General features: G+C 46.6%; 3 protein-coding genes across 3 annotated transcripts; 2 read left to right on the forward strand and 1 right to left on the reverse strand.

Moving 5' to 3' along the window:
• Positions 1 to 1071, forward strand: LOC125555697 (probable carboxylesterase 17). Its single transcript, XM_048718564.1, has one exon. It carries the CDS (start codon positions 1 to 3, stop codon positions 1069 to 1071), a length of 1071 nt encoding a protein of 356 aa, XP_048574521.1.
• Positions 1072 to 3168: 2097 nt separating this feature from the next.
• On the forward strand, positions 3169 to 4765 carry LOC125508003 (aspartic proteinase nepenthesin-1-like). The gene has a single exon (XM_048672547.1). The coding sequence runs from the start codon at positions 3272 to 3274 to the stop codon at positions 4589 to 4591; it is 1320 nt and encodes a 439-aa protein (XP_048528504.1). The 5' UTR covers positions 3169 to 3271; the 3' UTR covers positions 4592 to 4765.
• Positions 4766 to 6749: 1984 nt separating this feature from the next.
• On the reverse strand, positions 6750 to 11836 carry LOC125508004 (eukaryotic translation initiation factor 2 subunit gamma-like). The gene is made up of 9 exons (XM_048672549.1): positions 11624 to 11836; positions 11216 to 11329; positions 10035 to 10096; positions 9190 to 9302; positions 8800 to 8902; positions 8063 to 8290; positions 7761 to 7979; positions 7412 to 7672; positions 6750 to 7330 (listed from the first exon to the last, which is right to left on the reverse strand). The coding sequence occupies exons 2-9, from the start codon at positions 11319 to 11321 to the stop codon at positions 7028 to 7030; spliced, it is 1395 nt and encodes a 464-aa protein (XP_048528506.1). The 5' UTR covers positions 11322 to 11329; positions 11624 to 11836; the 3' UTR covers positions 6750 to 7027.
• Positions 11837 to 13562: the final 1726 nt, after the last annotated feature.

Here is a 13562-nt window from a genome sequence, read left to right on the forward strand (position 1 = left end):
ATGGCAGACACTGTCTGCTGCAAGAAACTAGTGGAGGACATCGGGGGTTGGATCAAGGTCTACGACGACGGCACCATCGAGCGGTCTCCGCCTCCCCCGGAGGCAAGCCAACTAGCAACCACCATTGCGCCGTACGATGTGCCGCGCAACGGTGTAACGGTGCACGACATCCGGGCCAACCCGCCTCTCCGCCTCTACCTCCCGGAGGCGGCTCCTTTGGCTGGTCGCCGTCTTCCGGTCCTCCTCCACTTCCACGCCGGCGTGTTCTGCCTGACCGACCCTACCTGGTCGCTGTACCATTGCTTCTACGCCCGTCTCGCCGCCTCCATCCCCATTGCCGGTATCGTGTCCATCACTCTCCCCCTTGCTCCGGAGCACCCGCTCCCGGCGGCCATGGCCGCCGGCTTTGCCGCCATTGACTGGCTGAAGTCGCTCGCTCAGCCAGGGCTGCTAGCTGAACCGGTCCTTGAGCCGACGTCCGACCCGGTGGGGAAGCTCAAGGCCGTGGCCGACTTTTCAGGTGTCTTCCTGATAGGTGATAGCAATGGAGCCAACCTGGTGCACCATGTTGCCGCCGGGTTCAACTCGGCGGAGCCGGCCTACCGGGGCCCGGTCCGGCTCGCCGGAGCCATTATGCTCAACCCGGGTTTCTCCCGGTCCACTCCAAGCCGATCCGAGTCGGCCGACATGCAACTGGACCCGTACGTGGACTACAAGCTGGCGGACAGGCTCCTGGCGCTGGCACTCCCCAAAGGCGCCACCCGAGACCACCCCTACATTTGGCCCGTCCGGGACGACGCGGCGGCGGCAGTTCTGGCCATGCCGCCGCTTCTGGTGAGTGTCGCGACCTTGGACACGATGCGTGACCGGCAGGTTGAGTATTGCAACGTGATGCGGCGCGCTGGGAAGGATGTAGAGGTGGCGCAGAGCCCCGGTGTGGGCCATATGTTCTACCTTAACCAGGGCGCCCCCGAGCCGGCCGACGAGGAGGCGGCGGCGCGCATCGCCGAGCTCATCGAGGCCATCAGAGGCTTCGTCGGCAGGCGCCACGGCTGTGTCGCTCGGATGTAGATGTGTGTCAGTGTGTGTCCATTGGTTTGCGTTGCTGTTCTGAATCATATGCATCTTGTGTGGGTCTCTCCTGGCAATGGGTTTTGTGAATTGTGAGTGGTCTTTCACAGTTTAGCTGGAATGTAATGTGATGATTTCATATATTTTTCTTTTCGAAGTATTTACTTTCCAAAGCTTCAATTAAGGTTTTTTTAACATACAAGTACACACTCAAACGCTTATATACACGCGCATCCACTCATATCTATGAACACGTGCGCACATACATCTTGCCCCTATGTGCACCTTCGAGAGACTGAGCGGCATATCATCTTAAGATTTTACAAAGACACCGTAGACGTCTCGTAGTCGACGGAACGTCTCCTTTCACTGAACACGCATCGCCGAAAATCCTGAAATAAATCCAAGAAAAATGCGAGTATCGTGACTTGAATTCTGATGAGTGAGAATACCACTGTCCTCCTAACCATCCAACCACAGGTTGGTTCGCCTCTTCAATTAAAGTTTTAACCAGAATAAAATGATTGTTGGGCTATGTCGTGTCATGGGCACCTATTTCTCTCATTATTATTGTTGTTGTTGTTGTTGCTGCTTGTGTGATTTTTGGCATGTTTTGGATCAGCTATTCCTTATAAACTGGATTAATCTTTTTCTAATGAAATATTCAGATGGGGAGCCATTCCATCCCGTTGTCAATTCAAAAAAGAAAAGAAAAAGGATTGTAACCTGAATGGTATAGATAAAGGGGAGTGAGTGAGGCAGGTCATAGTGGGAGGTTCCATAAACTAGTATTTCCTCTAATTTTCTATACAAGGCAACTTCGCTTTCATGTCAAACTTTCAAAACAAGGGTTATGTGTCACACACAAAAACTATTACCGAAAAGTTTTTTGAAATGTGCATCCAATGGTAAAATCTAAACCATTGGATGGTTTAAATTTTACTAATGATGTGGAAGAGAATTTTGTGACTTGGCAGCCTTCTGCTACGGAGTTCATTAAGGTTAATGTTGATGCAAAAATACTGCGAGTGTGGGTGTGGTGGCCAAGAACCGTAATGGAGAAGTTGTCATTTTGGCGTGGGGTTATATTGGGGTTTGCAATAGTGTGGATGAAGTGGAAATTGGAGTGACCCTTGCAGGGTTGTACATTGGTGTTACTCTGGACAAACCCATCATTTTAGAAACTAGTTATTCTTTTGTGGCCTCTTTTCTTGGAAATGATCTTCTAGACAAGTCTTCTCTAGTTGATCTAAATATGAAAGCATTAAGTATTTTCAAGATGATGATAAATTGCATGACATCCAAGATTAACAGAAGGACCAATAGTGTGGCGCACGAGATTGTGAAGTTTAGTTTTGATAGCTCTTCTTGATAGTGTTCAGCTCTGCGTGGCTAAAGTTATAACGGATGATTGTACGAATTTTTTAAATTAATTAATAAATGAGTGGTGTTTAAAAAATATGCATTTTTTAACACAGTACAGACACAAGCGCTCATATACACATGCATACACCCACTCCTATGAACGCACACACACACACCCTACCCCTATGAGCATATCCGAAAGACTGAGCCGGCATATCATCTTGAAATATATGATATACTCTTTATGACATACAACTCCTATACTTTGTAGGTAAATTAGAGATTAAAGTTAGACATAAAAATATGAAGTGGATTTGTATTTGTACTAATATACGCTCCTCACCCCCACGCGCGAAAAATAAAGGTCCCCGATAAATTTTGAACGTTGGATTGTAAGCATTTCATCCCAAACGGTTTTTTATAGCAACTTTAGTTGTCAAGACGTGGCAACTTTGTTCCAGTTTGGCTTTTTTCAGAACATTGCCATATTTGCCAATCTGGCGTGAACTAAAATTGCTATGAAAAACATTCGAGTTATCATACTTAAAATCCGGACGTTCGGGACTTATCATCTCCGAAAAAAAATGACATGAGACCGACCCCTACCTTAGACTCGTCTCACGCACGGTGCCACTGCAGTCATGTTCAGCGTCGGTATCAACAGTGATTGGTAATTTGTAAGTCTACCCGGCGTCAAACTATCTGTGCATTGCCACCCATTATCTATCCTCAAGAATGTCGCGAAGACGATAGCATCGGTCGATCTATATTCATCCTCTATTCCCCCGCTCGATCGTCACTAGCGAGCAAACAGGGTCTAATCAAACGTGGAAAAATGGCGCGAACTTTGGTGTTGCTGCTCGTGCTACTGTGCTCCAGCGCAAGCCTCGTCACAAGTAGCACCAGCGCAGGGGCAGGGCTCCGCATGAAGCTCACCCACGTCGACGACAAGGCCGGCTACACCACGGAGGAGCGCGTGCGGCGCGCCGTCGCCCTAAGCCGGGAACGCCTGGCCTCCATGCAGCAGCAGCGTGGGGCAGTCGGCGACGTGAGCGCGCCGGTCCACCTGGCCACCCGGCAGTACATCGCCGAGTACCTCATCGGCGACCCGCCCCAGCGCGCGGACGCCCTCATCGACACCGGCAGCAACCTCATCTGGACCCAGTGCGCGACGACGTGCCTCAAGGCGTGCGCCAAGCAGGACCTGCCCTACTACAACCTGTCGAGCTCGGCGAGCTTCGCGCCCGTGTCGTGCGCGGACAGCGCCAAGCTGTGCGCGGCCAACGGCGTGCACCTCTGCGGCCTGGACGGCAGCTGCACCTTCATCGCCAGCTACGGCGCCGGCAGCGTTATCGGGTCGCTCGGCACGGAGGCCTTCACCTTCCAGTCCGGCGCGGCGAGGCTGGCCTTCGGGTGCGTGAGCCTGACGCAGATCGCGAAGGGCGCCCTGAACGGCGCGTCCGGGCTCATCGGGCTCGGCCGCGGCCGCCTGTCGCTCGTCTCCCAGACGGGCGCCACAAAGTTCTCCTACTGCCTCACCCCCTATCTCCGCAACCACGGCGCATCCAGCCACCTGTTCGTCGGCGCGTCGGCGAGCCTGAGCGGCGCCGGCGGCGCCGTGACATCCATACCGTTCGTGAAGAGCCCCAAGGAGTACCCCTACAGCACGTTCTACTACCTCCCTTTGACGGGGATCAGCGTGGGGAAGACCAAGCTGCCGATCCCCAGCGCGGCCTTCGAGCTCAGGCGGATCGCTGCTGGGTATTGGTCCGGCGGGGTGATCATCGACACCGGCAGCCCTGTGACGGCCCTCGCCGACGCCGCGTACAGGGCGCTGGGCGAGGAGGTGACCCGGCAGCTGAACCGCAGCCTCGTGCAGCCGCCGGCGGACACCGGACTGGACCTGTGTGTGGCACGGGACGACGTCGACAAGGTCGTGCCGGCGCTGGTCTTCCACTTCAGCGGCGGTGCGGACATGGCGGTGCCGGCGGGGAGCTACTGGGGGCCCGTGGACAAGTCGACGGCGTGCATGCTGATCGAGGAAGGGGGTTACGAGAGCGTCATCGGCAACTTCCAGCAGCAAGACTTGCACCTGCTCTACGACATCGGCAAGGGAGAACCTTCGTTCCAGACCGCGGACTGCAGCGCGCTCTGAGCCCCTAACCTTTGTGTCCTTAGCTGATCCCATTTTTTTCTACAGTTATTTGTACACCGCCCCTTAAAAACTTTCAAAGGGGTAAAATTGTCCGGTGCTAAACTCCTATACCCTCAACAGAACGTCTTATATATATTTAAGTGAGCACCTAGAACTCATCTAGATGAGATATAATTTGGTCTCATTCATTTTTTAAAAACTAGAACAGATACAATCCATGTCAGCACACACGCATCTTATAGCATCATATTCAATAGCTATAAAAGGTGAATAAGACCAAATTATATCTCATCTAGATGAGTTCTAACAAAACTGTATATTTAATGAGCAAAGGATCCTTTCTAAAACTAGAGATGATACCCTCGCGTTGCAGCGAGAATTAGATGTAGTAACTTTTATGAGATTTGATAGGATAAACTTTAGTATTCTGATTAGCAATATGAGAATTGATACTCAAGCATATTTAATATATTGGATTAATATAGTTATAGAAAATTTACATCTAACATAAATAACATTCTTGATGCATGCTAAGATGGGTATTTTCTTTCATGCATAGAGGCATAGTTGTATGTTGAGAGAATTATATTTAATGAGACATGATGACATGATGAATTGATACAGTTACATTTCAAAATAATTGAGTTAGTGAGATCAACTATTTAAGTATATATGATAAGTGTGGTTCATCTGAGTTAATAACATCTTTTAGGATACTAATTTATACCACTTGAGTTGGATTGGATAATTCGGATAGTACTTAATACCGCCATACAACCCTGTTATGCAAGTGAGCGCATCCTACACTCAGCTCGGAAAGCCCAGTGTAATGTTACATCTACAAAAGTTTCTTTTTCCAAACAAACTGATGTGGAGGACTATAATTGGTAATAGTCAGAGCGGCATACAGATTGCGTACATTGCTTCGTCGTGCGTAAACCCACTCGGACGGGATTTTCTTTCCGATTCATCCAGCCGTTCATCTGTTTTCCTTTCAAACAACAGTCGTCGATTACCTTTCACTACGATTGGGAAGCATACAGTATTATTGTCATAGTCAAAAAACTCAAACAAGGCACATGCTGAGAAAAATTAGGACCAACTGAACCCTGCTCAAGGCAAGACATAATAATGGAGTCAAATGAAATAGGCAATGTAGCCTCCTCTCAAGGTTGTAATTAAAAGTAGAAATTTATTTGGTAAACTAGCAACTTGTCCTCCTCAAAATTTATTTCGTAAACTAGCAACCTTTCTTGGCATCGTTCCTAAATATAAGTCCTTTTATAAAGATTCTGATATAAAGTACATACGGAGCAAAATGAGTGAGTCTACACACTAAAATACGTATATATACATCTGTATTCAAGCTTTAATGCCCACGGGAAAGCTGGTGGGTCAAATACCTTACCAGCGTGCAAGACGGGGATGAGGATGGGACAGCATTACCCGGAGCAAAATGAGTGAGTCTACACACTAAAATGCGTATATATGCATCTGTATTCAAGCTTTAATGTCCACGTGAGAGCTGGTGGGTCAAATACCTTACCAGCGTGCAAGACGGGGATGAGGATGGGACAGCATTACCCGTAACCGTTACCCGCCTTACCTGTTAAGGACGTAGATGTGGGCTCTAATATTCGTAGATCACGTGTAATTCCTGTCCTTAACCACCCAAATTTTCACCCATCCCACCCCATTGGCCAAAAAGCACTAAAAAAGCCCTAACCTAGCAACAACATATTATTTATTATGCCAAAATACTATATATTTTTCCTATTGAAATGCTGTTGAAGATTGTTGTTAATTGCATGTCTAGGTTTTTCCACGGATAAAATACCTGACAGGACGGGTATGGAAATATTTTTATCCCTGCAGACAAGTATAGGGATGGGGACGGGCATGGAAAAGTTGTCACGGGGATACCTCCTGGGTAATCCACATTGCCAGCCCTTGTATGTAGTCCCTATTGAAATCTTTTAAAAGGGCTTATATTTAGAAACAGAGCCCTCGTATATAGTCTCTATTGAAATGAAATCTCTAAAAGGGCTTATATTTAGAAACGGAGAGAGCACGTACTACAACTTGTTGGCAAGTAACATTGCAGTCAACAAACAAGGCACAAACTGAGTAAAATTAGGAGCAATACTGACAAATGGAGTCAATGAAAAATAGGCAAGACGATTAGGGCAAACCTGAACCAAAGTAGTAGGTTGCTCACCTACTAACCACGGCCATGATAACACAGCAAGTATAACAAATCCTAAATTCAGAAAACGAGAAAGCGTAGACAAATCCCGCAATAAAAAAACTTTCAGACTCATAATGTTTTCTCCTCCACCTCACAAAAACTGTACCTAGGAGCTCTCTGCCCTCCCACATTTCGCTTCTCTTGTTTCGCAAGCTATGCGGCTTTTCGTTTCAGAGGGCGGGTGTGCTTCAGAGCGGGCACGGTGGAACTTCGAGGGTCGCACCAGCTTGGATCTGGCCCCATCCAATGAGGCGCCAATGCTTCTCGACACGGCGGCTCAACGCGACCTTCTCGCCTTTACTTGTGCAGACGGGCGCGGTGAGCTGGAGCTTGGCGAGATCGTTCTTCACGGCGACCACACGGGCGCCGGTGGACATGGATCCGATGTTAAGCATCAGGATCTCCCCCTTGGTGAGCTTGGAGACCTTACCTGCCTTCTCTGTACCCTTTGTTCTGACACCCAGCAGCCTTCGGAGAAGGAAGAAGTTGATCTGCAAAGCAATGTCCAAGGATTGTCATTAATAGCTGTCTCTGTTTGGCTAAAATCACGAGGCAGCAAAGATTCGACAAACCTCGAGCTCCACGAATACGTCAGGGAGCGACCCGATTTCTCCTAGAACCTGGCCAACCAGCCTGTCAGCACGAGTCAAAGTTGGATCCATGGTTGTTCCCACACCAATAAGCCCTCCTGGCACAGCAAATTGGAGTTCATTCTGCTCAGCGTAGAGCGAGACAATCCTTGAATAGATTGGGGTGCACTTGATGTTGCCACTCTCATCCTTCATGACAATGCCAGGGCGAACTTCAATGTTCTGGTTCACCCTGAGGACTCCCTGTAAATTATAATCCACACTCAGTTTATATTTACCACACGAAAAGCAAGAACACTCATGATCTAATTCAGTTTATATATCTACATACCCTGAGAATGCTGCCACCTGCTACCCCACCCCTAATTTCATCAACCTCTGAACCAGGCTTGTTGACATCAAAGGAACGAATAACAATCATGTTGGGAGGTGAAGTGAAGTTCCTTTCCGGAATGGGGATTTTCTTAATAATGTATTCACAGATCACATCAATGTTGTACTTCAGCTGGGCAGATATTGGCACCACAGGAGCACCTTCAGCTATCGTGCCCTGCACATATGGTAGTGAAAAAGATCAAACCATGAAAGAGAAGACATGTATTTATAACACGAGAAATGACAAACAGTAGTGACCTGGATAAATTTTTGGATTGCTTCATGCTGGTTCATTGCTGCACTTTCCTGGATAAGATCAATCTTATTCTGCAAAATTATGAGATGTTGGAGACGCATGATTTCAACTGCTGCTAGATGCTCAGATGTCTGGGGTTGTGGGCAACTTTCATTTGCTGCTATCAGAAGCAAGGCTCCATCCATGATGGCTGCTCCATTAAGCATTGTAGCCATGAGAATGTCGTGGCCCTGTTCAACAAGGTAGATATTGTAAAGACATACAACATTTACGTAATATCATATTCAAGTTCCAATAATGAAAAGAATATGTAATGGTCCATCAGAAAACTCTGATGACTTCCTAATTAATATAATGATTCACTTGAATAATTTGGCGATACAATTAGAAGTGTAAACAGCCATTATAATTATTATCTATGGTGGTACAATTACAAGTGTAAACAAGCCATTATTATCTATGGTGATGCAAGTAAAACTGTAGAATGCAAAAATGTTACTAATCACTTGGGTAGGGCAAGAAATGGTCGGGCTATGTACTACTCCCTCCGTCCGGAAATACTTGTCATCAAAATGTATAAAAGGGGGTATATCTAGACGTATTTTAGTTCTAGATACACCCCTTTTTATTCATTTTGATGACAAGTATTTTCGGACGGAGGGAGTACCTGTAAGCATTCATGTACTAGATACGCAGAAGAGAACATTCATAACAGAAAAAGGGTAGAGCTACATCATACCGGGCAATCAACAAAGGAAACATGTCTCAGGAGCTTCATCCTAGTGTTTTCAAACCCAGGAACATCACAGGCAGGAGTATCTTCTTTCCCGCTTCCATAAGCCCTTTATATAATTGATGAATTGAAGTCAAATAGTGTCCAAGAGTTTAAAACCAAAGCAGTAATTTTGGGTCTGGTAAATAATCATACGTTATCTAATTCTGGGGATCCAATTTGAGATTTCAATCATGAGTTCTACATTGTATTCACTAGAAAATAATCATATGAGCATACAGGTTCAATAATTTATAGGAGCATGGAACAGTGCCCCCTGAAGTTCGTTGCTCTAAAATGTAGAGGCTGACAGTAATAGAAGCTAATCAGGTAAAGAAGATAAGAAATTTAGCATACTTGTAACACATTGGTCGTGGACATCTGTCATCTTCGCATTTATAGATTTTTGCATTAGCATATCCCAGCTTGATAGTGATGTTACGTTCAAGCTCATTCTTGAAGCGAACAGTCTAAAAATCAAAACAAAGGCATCAGACAATAATAATACTAAAAAAATTCCATATGGAACAGAATGAGCACATCAACATCCATTTAGTTAGTAATCATTCTAGAAATTATTGCAACAAACAAAGGTAGCATGAATTACAACAGTGCCATCACTCGAGCCGAGAACTAGAGCACTTATATTTTTTCTAATAGTAATGTTAAATGAATTCCCAGACTATGCTATTATCAATCAGGTTTAAAGAAATCTGCAGCACATTCCTAGCAAGTGCTAGGTGTAGTTTACTCATTTATTTAACCAAAAGTAATATTAGCATGATGTATTTGAGTAATATGGCAAACTCACAAGGGTTACTGATAAATGTGATAAATACTTAGGCCTCCTTTGGTTTGGAGGAATTTCATAGGAATTCTAGAGGATAGAATTCTTATATGATTTTTTCCTTTAGAGCCCTTTGGTTCATAGGAATGGATTCCTATTCCTATATAGGATTGGTTCCTATCCTCCACATTTCATAGGAAAATAAAAATGAGCCTAGACTCAATGGAAAAATTCCTTTGGTGTCAACCAAATGACATCTTGTTTCCTATTCCTACTCATAGGATTTGAGATACATGTCATCTCATTTCCTACAAGATTCCTATTCCTACGATAATCCTATCCTATGAACCAAAAGAGGCCTTAACAGGCTTTACACAGAATGGAAAGAAAATGTGGCCAACAGAATGAATGATACCTGAACTCCAGATATAGCTTTCACAACAGTAGACTTCCCATGGGCCACGTGACCAATTGTACCTGAGGTGTAACATAAAGATCGCAAATATCATGCCACCGCACAAAGTCACCTAAAATTCGGATATGACCCAAATGCCACGTAAAAATATAGATAAAAAACACAGTTCAAATAAGCGCTAGGCGTTAATCATGCGTTTGGCCACCTACCTGTGCATTGATAGCTTATGCGCTGCTTAGGCGCGAGTAGGTGTTAGTACTGTAGCATGAAGAAATAAGCTAGATGGGCTGGGCTGGCCTATTAAACCACAGGCCCATCTTCCTGTTCTCCTAATAGAGCTCCCGTACGTGTACAGTCGACTGAAAATCTAGGTATACTCCTCACACCGCCCCCCCCCCCCCCCCCCCCCCCCCCCCCCCCCCCCCCCCCCCCCCCCCCCCCCCCCCCCTCATCCTCTCTCCCTTGCTGCATCGAGGCCACCCCTTTTTTTAGTGCCAAGTGAGGCGTTATGCCAACACCCAGCGCTTAAGCACGCCTAGGCGAGCGCCTAGGAACGCCTTTTTGAACTATGATAAAAACAAACAAGAGTAATTGATGGTTCACAAAACAAAACCACAAACAAAATCCACTAGTTGTACTAGGAAAGTTTGCTCCATCAAAGCACCCTGGCTTAAGAGTTCCAATGGCATTTTCCAAAAATGGCATTTATTATTCTTAAATAAGTGAGACGTCATGTGCATCACTTAAGGCAATACATGATCCATCGCACTATCATAAAAAGAAATCATATTGCTTCCCCCCATGCAGTCACAAAAGGATTAAGCGCAACCAAAAAAACAACAGGTGAGGCTTCAGCATCGTGGTCAAGGCTTAAACAGGTGCATATACAGAGATAAGACAATGGTTGCAACATCTAAGTACCACAAAAAAAAAGAGCAACATCATGCAAATGAAACTCCACTGTGAAATATATACATAGACACAATAATTTGGGAGGAAGGTAATATAATAGGCACCACCAGAGAATGTACAACAGTAAACAGCAAACATTCCACACATCATACTAATTACGGAGAACATAAGGGACAATCCACATAGCTTTGTACTGTTGAACGCCCGTAAATTCTCCATATTGATAATTACTGAACATCAAAACATTGCCAGAAGGACGGAATCAGTACCGATGTTGATCGTTGCTTGGCGCGAGATAACTTCAGGCGACAGCGGGTGCAGCTTGGTGACATCAAGCTTGGTTAGGTCCTGCTCCATCAATCCTCGGCGCGCCATGATTGAAACTGAAAGAAACAAATGATACAAACAGTGTTATCACCCTGTGTCTCCGACTCGCGTTCACTGACCCAAAGACCAGTTGCAGGAAAACAACATATGCTGGCGCAGCTGCAGCAGTAAACTGATCCAGAAAGGACAACCACAATCTAGAATCTACCGAGTTCTCCACCATCCAACCTAAAACTCGACGGCCAACTTCACTTCTAGTCTGGACTTAGCCACGGAATCAGCGGCCTCCCGTATCCGACGGCGAGAGCGTGCAAGGAGGGATGGGATCTAGGGGAGGACGAGGGACTCGCCTTGGGTTGGAGGACCGTCGAGCTGGGTGTGCTTAACGCGACGAGGAGGGTCGCCGCGCACGTGGATGCGCTGCGCGCCGAGGGGGCGAGCGGGGAGGGCGCTAGGAAGCCGGTCGCCGGAGACGGGGGTGTCGCCGGTGGTGCTTGCGAGAGCGAGGACGCGGCGGCAGGGAGGCGGCGTCTGGGGGGAGGGGGGAGGGTTAAGGGTTCGTGTACAGGGGTGTGTTATTCTGTCGAGCCAAACAAAAATACGTTGTTTTGTCCAATTTCACGAGGAAGGCGGCCCATTCCAGTGTCCTCCTTTCTCGTAGCCTCCTTGAACTCCTGGAAAAAAAACCGAAAAGGCCCAAGGGCATATATTAAATATCCTTACAAACACACCCTTACATGAAAAAAATCACCCCTAAAAAATAGGAAAATAGGAAAATCAAAATCTTAGAGATGCCGAACGCTTCTTCCTCCTGCATCCACCGATTAGTGCATCATGAGAATAACTCGATGTCGTCTCTGGGCCTCCGCCTCGGCAAAGCAAACTTTTTGAAACCCCAGAGTTGGTATAAGAAGCGGTCGAAAAGTCATCGATGCAGACCAGAAGACGCCGGCAGCTGGGATCTACAAAGCAAATCGCTGCCTCGAAGGAAAAAAACCCCAAAAAGAGCTTGTAGAGACTCCAAAGACCACGAAAGTCGACCGAATCCAGGCGGATCAACCGAAAACCAAAACCGATCTAATACGGGAAGACCCGTCGGAGACACAACTCCACACGTCTCTCGTCGGTTGAAGACATACCAACGGAACAGGGATAGGACGAGTAGAACACTATTCCTACCCTCGGGCAACACCGCCACTCCGTCGCCCCAGACCTAACATGAAGAGTCCCTAAAGAAAACCTAGAAAAAATCACACATCCCGATGTATGACAGGTCTGAATTTGACGTCGAGATCGCTGTCGTACAGAACCGTGCACCAACGCCCTCTTCTCTGACGATCTAGCCAGACCTGACCGTCGATGAAGATCTCTACATTGTATCCCTCCGGTCATGCCGGTCTCACCAACGTCGTCGTGCACTGCCTGACGAAGGCCTCCGCTCAAGCACACATCTCTGTGATGGTGTCCTAGACTAGAGGGTACTCACCATGTCATCTTCCAACTAGGAGGTTCGAGCCGAGGACCCCCGTGACGGTTCATTAGCGAGCCACTTGGAACGGCCCATGACGCATATAAGGGAGATTTCACAAGTCTTGGTGCATAAGACGAGTACTCCTATTATCCTATGCCTCTTGTGTACTATATAAACTGAGGCTAGGTTAGTCAATAGATCATCCCATATTCAATAGATTCATTCACATACGATCTCGAGGTAGATCATCTTGTACTTTGTACCCCATACATGATTATGCATGGAGCTCAAGGGCTCAATGTTAACAATGCCCTCACGCGACCGTGCGGAATTTTCTGGAAGTTGGATTAGTTTTGGCCACCACCGCCTCCTCGAGCATCGCTTTGGTGATTGCTTCAGTAGAATTGTGCGGAACTGAGCCTACAACGACCTTGTAGTTCAACGGTTTTTGATGGAGAAATCTTCGGCAATCATCGATGTACTAGAGCCATGTCGAATTTGGGCGCAAATCCGCATGAGTTTGGGACGAACAGTCCAGCGAGCAGCTTAGACGTCCTTTGGAAAATCCAATAGTTTATCAGTTGCGGCATTCCTATGTCGACAACCCCTCAAAAATTCAGCTCGATCTGACTGTTCAAGCTCAAGGATGAGTCCAAGGAGTGCACCAATTTTGGGATCTGATTTCTGCATGAAAACGAATCCAACTCAAGTTCTTCTTTTTCATGAATGGGTTACCGGACATCTTTCTTGGAGGAACTTTTTTTCTAAAGTATTGTTTCTTGTTCTCAAACATGTAGCCACAAAATTTGAGCCTATTT

This window comes from Triticum urartu, chromosome 5, assembly GCF_003073215.2.
Source record: "Triticum urartu cultivar G1812 chromosome 5, Tu2.1, whole genome shotgun sequence".
Lineage (NCBI taxonomy): Eukaryota > Viridiplantae > Streptophyta > Magnoliopsida > Poales > Poaceae > Triticum > Triticum urartu.